General features: G+C 39.3%; 3 protein-coding genes across 4 annotated transcripts in view; 1 reads left to right on the top strand and 2 right to left on the bottom strand.

Annotated features, from left to right (window-relative positions):
* The window catches only part of LOC106807908 (acyl-coenzyme A amino acid N-acyltransferase 2-like), an 18,828-nt gene extending 17,855 nt beyond the window's left edge, over window positions 1-973 (bottom strand). The window contains exon 1 of the mRNA XM_014810420.1: window positions 959-973. The gene's annotated coding sequence lies outside the window, so the exon portion shown is untranslated. The remainder of the gene's footprint in view (window positions 1-958) is intronic.
* The window catches only part of LOC106807913 (acyl-coenzyme A amino acid N-acyltransferase 1-like), a 14,904-nt gene extending 12,491 nt beyond the window's left edge, over window positions 1-2,413 (bottom strand). The window contains exons 1-3 of one of the 2 annotated variants that reach the window (XM_014810427.1): window positions 2,268-2,413; window positions 2,096-2,183; window positions 1,295-1,451 (exon numbers count right to left, since the gene is read on the bottom strand). The gene's annotated coding sequence lies outside the window, so the exon portion shown is untranslated. Of the gene's footprint in view, window positions 1-1,294; window positions 1,452-2,095 lie in introns of both variants that reach the window. The other variant, XM_014810428.1, reaches the window with a different exon arrangement.
* A 92-nt stretch (window positions 2,414-2,505) lies between these two features.
* Window positions 2,506-9,204, top strand: part of LOC106807907 (peroxisome assembly factor 2-like) — a 19,942-nt gene continuing 13,243 nt past the window's right edge. The window contains exons 1-5 of the mRNA XM_014810419.1: window positions 2,506-3,886; window positions 4,307-4,517; window positions 7,032-7,170; window positions 7,347-7,483; window positions 8,160-8,300. Of these exons, the coding sequence (XP_014665905.1) occupies window positions 2,540-3,886; window positions 4,307-4,517; window positions 7,032-7,170; window positions 7,347-7,483; window positions 8,160-8,300 (1,975 nt within the window). The 5' untranslated portion in view covers window positions 2,506-2,539. The remainder of the gene's footprint in view (window positions 3,887-4,306; window positions 4,518-7,031; window positions 7,171-7,346; window positions 7,484-8,159; window positions 8,301-9,204) is intronic.

Genomic DNA, 9,204 nt, shown 5'->3' with positions numbered 1-9,204 from the left:
ACAATTCCAGACCGGTCTGAGATTACCCCAGTCTGAATTTACCCTCCTATGGGCACCCAGGTTAAGATATAATTTACGCGAACAATTCCAGACCGGTCTGAGATTACCCCAGTCTGAATTTACCCTCCTATGGGCACCCAGGTTAAGATATAATTTACGCGAACAATTCCAGACCGGTCTGAGATTACCCCAGTCTGAATTTACTTGTCTATGGGCACCCAGGTTAAGATATAATTTACGCGAACAATTGCAGACCGGGCTGAGATTACCCCAGTCTGAATTTACTTGCCTATGGGCACCCTCGTCAAGATATAATTTACGCGAACAATTCCAGACCGGTCTGAGATTACCCCAGTCTGAATTTACTTGCCTATGGGCACCCAGGTTAAGATATAATTTACGCGAACAATTCCAGACCGGTCTGAGATTACCCCAGTCTGAATTTACTCGCCTATGGGCACATGGGTTAAGATATAATTTGCGCGAACAATTCCAGACCGGTCTGAGATTACCCCAGTCTGAATTTACTCTCCTACGGGCACCAGGGTTAAGATATAATTTGCGCGAACAATTCCAGACCGGTCTGAGATTACCCCAGTCTGAATTTACCTGCCTATGGGCACCCGGATTAATATATAATTTAAGATATAATTTGCGCGAACCATTCCAGACCGGTCTGAGATCACCCCAGTCTGAACTTACCCTAATACTGCCAGACTAATCTCAGACTCTAGCCGCAGCCGTCTTATTATCCAGCGCTACTGCGCATGCGTCACGCATGCGGACGAGGTGCTGGGGGTAATTTCAGACTGGGGTAATCTTAGCTCTAGTAGTACTATAGCCCGCGTACAGTTGCCACAGGGCTATAGAACATTTTATGCCAGGTTTCGTAGCTGCACCTGTCTCCACAAAAAATGGCTCACAAAATGCAAAATGATCGGTCACATGGACATCTCACCTATCTTTTTTAACAATTTTCACAACTTTACACCATGTATTGTATTTATGCATTTATTCCTCAAAGTGCTAGCACGACTTGCGTTTCGTTTTGAATTTCTGTTGTGTACATGCGTGACGTCACCCGAAATGTAGACAAAACACATGGGCAGCGATCATTTTGCGTTTTGTGAGCCATTTTTCATGGAGACATTGGATTGGGAGACAGGTCAGGTGCAGCTATGAAACCTGGCATAAAATGTTCTATAGCCCTGCGGCAACTGTACGTGGGCTATAAGTACTAGAGCTAGGGTAATCTCAGACCGTGACACAGGCTATACCGGTAGCCACAAGTTACCTTCTCGTTTTCACTACCTCAGTACGCAGGAGAATGTTCTACTACGAGTACGACGTGCAAGAGTCAGAATGGAGCCTTGTATCTTGTATCTTGTATCTTGGGGTACCTCTCTTGTATTTCACAAGGCACTGATTCTCTTGGAATGTGAGGGGAAATCCTGTAGATAAGGAAATTCTGTCTACAAGTTAGCATTAATTATTTTACTTTCTCTAATTGATAATGCCTTTCTAACATATTCTAGTCCTGGTTTTAGTATTTTCAGGTCATCATTTTTCCAATCTTCTACTCGTTCCCCTTTATTATACGGTATACACTCTTACAATACTCTTATACCTTACAATTTACATGAGTATAAATGTTCCAAATTTTCTTTTTTCCTTTCGTCACACAAATCACATATATCAATATCATTACTGTAGTTATTTTTAAAATAACTTTTAAAGTTTATCATGCACGTCTTACACCTATTCTAAACACAAAGCATGCATCATCAAATGACAGTTTTGTCATATATGGCTTTAAATTTTATAGCTTTCGATATTTATCATTTTCATTTTTGTTTTCTCACCAGACCTCATGGTAATAGGTATTGCCATGGTAGGCCTATCTCTCATATTCATAAATGACAATTACTGTTTTTAAAATAGCCTCCTTCACATATTTTTTCCATTCTTTCTTATGTTGTGAACCAATAGTCATAAGTGACATACTTATGTCATACTCCTTCAAGATTTCTAAAGGCTAAAGCCTCATTTGCCCAATTACTTCCAACTTCTTTAATTTGTTCTAAAAATACCGTACTCTGCCTGCTGTGCTGTCTCGACTGTCTAACTTCCCTAGGCGAATCATCAATGTCACCATGACGTGGTGATTTCAAATATCGAGATAACTATTGTACAAAAACAGTACTGTCGTTATCGTATTCTATTTTTTTATTTGTGTTGTAGGCCCTATAGGCTATACTCATCGTAACCTCGTAAAATAATAATAGTTTTCAAAGTTCAAAGTGCAACAACATCATCTTATACCGCGGTACACGGTATAACACGGTAGCGCCTATAGCGTTTTGTTTTGTACTCAAAAATGTTATTATTTTAACCGCTCAACATATCTATTAGAATTTTTCATAAAAAAAGACTGTTTTCAGTACATATGTATTTGTATTTGATTGATATGCAATAAAGATTTAATAATAATAATAATAATTTTAAGTCATTTCGGTGTTTACGAAGTCCCTTGGCTAAGATGTCTGCGCCCGTGTCTTATATGTCTTCATGGAAATTCAAGTTGTATTCTTTTGAAATAGGGCATCACCCACTCCATATCGGTATTCCTAAAGAACATTCTCACGGAATTTTCTGGAAAGAATCTAGCGACGAGTGTATTGTTTCTATTAAAGATAGTGACCATGTTAAAAAAGTTGGTCTTTCGTGTTTATTCGCTCACCTGCACTGTATCAAAGTGGAGAGTGATAAGTACGTGAATACACATACGACAACGTCTACGAGTAATACGCATATTCCAGTAGGAACTTATTCTCATCCTCAAGATTTACATGTTCTGTGCACAGAGATGTTCCTACGCCACTATGGGTTTCACTGTGATGATTCTGTCGTTATAAATCGTGTGAATATGTTTCCCCTAGAAAGGGTCGTACTTGCTGCAAAGTCTGATAGTGTATTCTCGTGGTTAAAGTCGCAAGAATTCATGACTGGGTTGCTTCTTTCTGTCTGTGAAGGTTTAGTTCTGTGTCGCAAGGGTGACGTGTTGCTCTCACCAATCTCTGAACTTCTGGTGAAAGACGACACTTTCACAGAATCTAGATTTTTCGATACTGTCGTTCTTGATTGTGAGCCGCAAAATCAGGGGCTGTTAACTCTGAAGTCAGAGATCATCATCACTCATGCTGTTAATGAATGCTGTGACAATTCAGACCTGGAATTGAAAGATTCTGTTTCTAACATGGCTTCCTTGTCAACATGTGACTCAAACGACTTTGTAAAGGTTGACCAGGTTGGAGATGAGCTGAATCTGCAGATTTCATCTGACGATGACACACTAGTTGTCAGTGAAACTGTGCCCCAATCTGTTGATAAAACCGGTGTGTTTCACCCTTGTATTATGCCACAGTCTTTCCTGAACCAGGGATTGTGTGATACCTCTCTAAAAGATGATGGGCATGTAATTGGAGTCACTTCCAAAGTTTTGAATGAGCAACGAATTACTAATGGATCTTGGGTAGTTATAGAGAAATTACATTCAAGTGGAGATGCGGAACCAATGGAGCTAACACCTCATCCTCAACTGCAATCAAAAGAATGCATAGAGCATTGCTCCTTCAACAGTGAAGTATTATCTAGTAGTGATGTTAACCATGGGATAAAACAGAAACCGGTGAACGTAGAAGACAAGAGAATATGCGAATATCCTAGATACTGTTCCAGAAGACTAGTTCAAGTCCATGCAATAGAAAAACACAAACTGGGAGAAACAATGAAAGACAAGATTGTATACATGTCACCATTACTGTGGTTCAACTTTAATGTACACCCATCGCAGCTTGTTCAGGAAAAAGCAAAAGCTCGAATTAAGGTTTGTTTTGATTAAATATAAGAATATTAATTGCCAATAAAAATTACCATGGTCATGGAAAGATATCTTTACTCTAGGGTCAAGAATGATGGAAGTTAACAATTTTGCAGCATTAAAATTTAAGCTGGTTTGAGGGCATCTTAATGTTATCACTAAGAACTGAACTAACGCTGAAACCTCACAAGTATTAGCGCCGATAATGGTATAAACAAGCAATCATCAATGGCTTTTAATTAAATGAAAATAACTTGGTGAATATTGAACTGAAAGGTTTTGGACACAGCATTATTTGAGCATGATTTAATTGCATTTTTTTAACCTAAGCTAACATTAACAATTAACATATAAATTTCCTCAGTGGTGTAAATGCCTCAAAATAATTGTTATTGTTTTTATTTAAAAATTATTCAATTCTTGCAGAGTCTTACTGCTGATACCTTGGTTGATGAGAGAGTCCAGCTAGGTGTCCAACCCAATGATCGGTATCCATCGCATGCCAAAGAAGTTCATATTGCAATCGTTGAATCGCCAGAGTACAGTCCTAAAGCAGACTACACCAGTGTTCTCCAAGCATATTTTGTTGAACATAGGCTTCTCTCAGAGGGAGACATATTTTGCATCTCATTAAAACGTAAGTAAATTTTAGAGTAACGTATTAATATTTGGTATGAGAACCTCACTATTTAGCATATATATAGTCTATATTATCAAGAGTACATAATAGATTATCTCTATTATGTACTCTTGATATTATTAAACACTTTGATTTTTAGCTCATCTGACTAAACAATAAAATATTCCAGTCAAATTACTGTAACGGAGAATCTAAAACACCATATTACACGTATATAGGTATGATTGTAGAGTTGTTGACCAGTTCGACGAAATAAACGTAATAGCTAGGATCGACGTTGTCATCTCTCCCATAGGAGTAACAACTGTTTTGGGCTAGCTTTACACATTCACATACCAAAATTTAACAAAAACGAATGAATTTAGATGGCCATTTTCATTTTTGCCAAAAAGTGGGCGTGGCTCGAAAGTAGGTCGACTGGCGTGCTCCAAAATAGGACGTTCAAATCCCTCCCATAGGAGCAACAACTATATGCAATTTAAAACATGTGGGTCAAACGCTTCTTGAGTTATCGTTGAACGTAGGCAGACACTGAAATGCATAGTGAAACTGCCAAAATCTACCTAATTTGCATAATTTAAAAAAAATATCAAAACCCCTGTGATATGTTTTGGGGCCAGTCCTTATTCATTCACATACCAAAAATGAGCAAAATCAGCTGAACCTGAACTGACTTATGGCCATTTCCATTTTTGCCAAAAAGTGGGCATGGCTCGAAAGTAGGTTAACTGGCGTGCTCCACGATAGGAAGTTCAAATCTCTCCCATAGGAGTAACAACTGTATTCAATTTGAAACATGTGGGTCAAACGGTTCTTGAGTTATCATTGATTGTACGCAGACACTGAAATGCATAGTAAAATTGCCAAAATCTACCTAATTTGCATAATTAAAAAAAAAAATCAAAACCCGTGTGATATGTTTTGGGGGCCAGTCCTCATTCATTCACATACCAATAATGAGCAAAACTCATTGAACCTGAACGGACTTGTGGCCATTTCCATTTTTGCCAAAAAGTGGGCGTGGCTCGAATGTAGGTAAACTGGCGTGCTCCAAAATAGGACGTTCAAACCTCTCCCATAGGAGTAACAACTATATGCAATTTGAAACATGTGGGTCAAACGGTTCTTGAGTTATCGTTGACCGTAGCCAAATGTTGACGGACGGACGTACACACGGACGTACGACGGACGACACCCCATGGCAATAGCTCATCTTGACGATGTCAAGGCGAGCTAAAAAAACACTATAAAACAACAATCCACAGACATCACATATATAGCCATAGTGGCTAGTGTTCACATAGCGACTGCATGTGAACTACTATTTTCTCTTGGATATTTTGTCAGAGAAACATTGGTGTCAGCTCTTGTGCCCTCGGCGATGCGGTGTGGCTCGCTGGGAGATTGGAGCTGGAGCTGCTGCTGATTTCGGTGGGCATGCGTGCGTGGGAGGCATACCAGCAGCAAATAGGTAAAAGATTAGCTCGCCGAGTGTTGCGTCGATGTCCAATCTCCCAGCGAGCCACACCGCATCGCCCAGGACACAAGAGTGCGCAAGAGTCGTTAGTAGCTGCCTATTGTTTCAAGTTAGGCGGGTTATGGATTCGTTTTGCTGGCAACAAAATGCAGAATCGTGTCGTACGTTTTAGTCTGTATCTCCGGATTGCGGGTGTATACGAGGAAACGATTTCGCACGATGCTAGGCGAATGTACTGTGTACGATTTGAGCTCAAGTTGGTTGAGTTACGCGTAGTAAATCGTAGGTTTTCTAAGGCTAATAAATCACGAATTTCCCATGTTTATTGAAGTCACACTCCTTCCCTATTATCTACTTCTGATATATATATATCAATTGTCTTCTTTTGAAAATAGGGCATCACCCACTCCATATCGGTATTCCTAAAGAACATTCTCACGGAATTTTCTGGAAAGAATCTAGCGACGAAGTGTATTGTTTCTATTAAAGATAGTGACCATGTTAAAAAGTTGGTCTTTCGTGTCTATTCGCTCACCTCACTGTATCAAAGTGGAGAGTGATAAGTACGTGAATACACTTACGACAACGTCTACGAGTAATACGCATATTCAGTAGGAACTTATTCTCATCCTCAAGATTTACATGTTCGTGCACAGAGATGTTCCTACGCCACTATGGGGTTTCACTGTAATGATTCTGTCGTTATAAATCGTGTGAATATGTTTCCCTAGAAGGGTCGTACTTGCTGCAAAGTCTGATAGTGTATTCTCGTGTTAAAGTCGCAAGAATTCATGACTGGTTGCTTCTTTCTGTCTGTGAAGGTTTTAGTTCTGTGTCGCAAGGGTGACGTGTTGCTCTCACCAATCTCTGAACTTCTGGTGAAAGACCGACACTTTCACAGATTCTAGATTTTTCGATACTGTCGTTCTTGATTGTGAGCCGCAAAATCAGGGCTGTTAACTCTGAAGTCAGAGATCATCATCACTCATGCTATTTAATGAATGCTGTGACAATTCAGACCTGGAATTGAAAAGATTCTGTTTCTAACATGGCTTCCTTGTCAACATGTGACTCAAACGACTTTGTAAAGGTTGACCAGGTTGGAGATGAGCTGAATCTGCAGATTTCATCTGACGATGACACACTAGTTGTCAGTGAAACTGTGCCCAATCTGTTGATAAAACCGGTGTGTTTCACCCTTGTATTATGCCACAGTCTTTCCTGAACCAGGGATTGTGTGATACCTCTCTAAAAGATGATGGGCATGTAATTGGAGTCACTTCCAAAGTTTTGAATGAGCAACGAATTACTAATGGATCTTGGGTAGTTATAGAGAAATTACATTCAAGTGGAGATGCGGAACCAATGGAGCTAACACCTCATCCTCAACTGCAATCAAAAGAATGCATAGAGCATTGCTCCTTCAACAGTGAAGTATTATCTAGTAGTGATGTTAACACATGGGATAAAACAGAAACTGGTGAACGTAGAAGACAAGAGAATATGCGAATATCCTAGATACTGTTCCAGAAGACTAGTTCAAGTCCATGAATAGAAAAACACAAACTGGGAGAAACAATGAAAGACAAGATGTATACATGTCACCATTACTGTGGTTCAACTTTAATGTACACCCATCGCCAGCTTGTTCAGGAAAAGCAAAAGCTCGAATTAAGGTTTGTTTTGATTAAATATAAGAATATTAATTGCCAATAAAAATTACCATGGTCATGGAAAGATATCTTTACTCTAGGGTCAAGAATGATGGAAGTTAACAATTTTGCAGCATTAAAATTTAAGCTGGTTTGAGGGCATCTTAATGTTATCACTAAGAACTGAACTAACGCTGAAACCTCACAAGTATTAGCGCCGATAATGGTATAAACAAGCAATCATCAATGGCTTTTAATTAAATGAAAATAACTTGGTGAATATTGAACTGAAGGTTTTGACACACAGCATTATTTGAGCATGATTTAATGTCATTTTTTTAACCTAAGCTAACATTAACATTAACATATAAATTTCCTCAGTGGTGTAAATGCCTCAAAATAATTGTTATTGTTTTTATTTAATAATTATTCAATTCTTGCAGAGTCTTACTGCTGATACCTTGGTTGATGAGAGAGTCAGCTAGGTGTCCAACCAATGATCGTATCCATCGCATGCCAAAGAAGTTCATATTGCAATCGTTGAATCGCCAGAGTACAGTCCTAAAGCAGACTACACCAGTGTTCTCCAAGCATATTTTGTTGAACATAGGCTTCTCTCAGAGGGAGACATATTTTGCATCTCATTAAAACGTAAGTAAATTTTAGAGTAACGTATTAATATTTGGTATGAGAACCTCACTATTTAGCATATATAGTCTATATTATCAAGAGTACATAATAGATATCTCTATTATGTACTCTTGATATTATTAAACACTTTGATTTTTAGCTCATCTGACGTAGTCATATGCAGCTTGTAGAATCGCATGATTGTCCGTGCGTGCGTGCGTGCGTGCGTCCGTCAACAGTTGGGCACAAATCTAAACTGTCGACGTACGGACTCGAAAGTTGGACGTGGGGGGGTAATCCGAAAACGAGTTGGGATGTCGAAGCTGGGGGTCAAAGGTCAAAGGTCAAGAGGTGTAAAAGAAGGTGAACATTTCCTCCTTAACATAAGGTATAGGGAGGAAATGCAGAATTGCGGCACAAAGCTAAACGGCTCGACCTAGGCTCGTGATAGTTGGTGTATAGCATCATGGTAGGAAAAGCTCACTGTGCCGAAATTGGAGGTCAAAGGTCAATGGGGCACAGGGCAGATTTTAGACATTTTCTGAGGACATGGTCTGACGGAGCGATTGAAAAACTTTTTGTTTCAGGCAGTGACTACCATTTTTATGGCTTTATTGAAAGGACCATGAAATGTACTTTCCGCTGACATGCGAAGAGTAAGTGTCAGATAACCTTTTGACCCTCAAGAGGAGGGTTAAACATTGATTTGTTGACTGTTAACAAAGGACTGAACTGCTTTTGCTATTATTAGAGCCATACCTGTGTGAATGTGAGGCTACAGTTGCACAGTTTAATGGCAAAGGCAAATGTTTGTTGAACAAGGTTTACGCTCCTTAATCATATATTTTTCTAAAGCAGTCTGTCTATAGCACCCTGAAGGCTGAATCAGTGAATGCTCGCGTGGGTAGGCAAAAACACAGGCACA

Source organism: Priapulus caudatus, unplaced genomic scaffold, assembly GCF_000485595.1.
Source record: "Priapulus caudatus unplaced genomic scaffold, Priapulus_caudatus-5.0.1 Scaffold242, whole genome shotgun sequence".
Taxonomy (NCBI): domain Eukaryota; kingdom Metazoa; phylum Priapulida; class Priapulimorpha; order Priapulimorphida; family Priapulidae; genus Priapulus; species Priapulus caudatus.
This window is presented reverse-complemented; position numbering and strand designations above follow the sequence as displayed.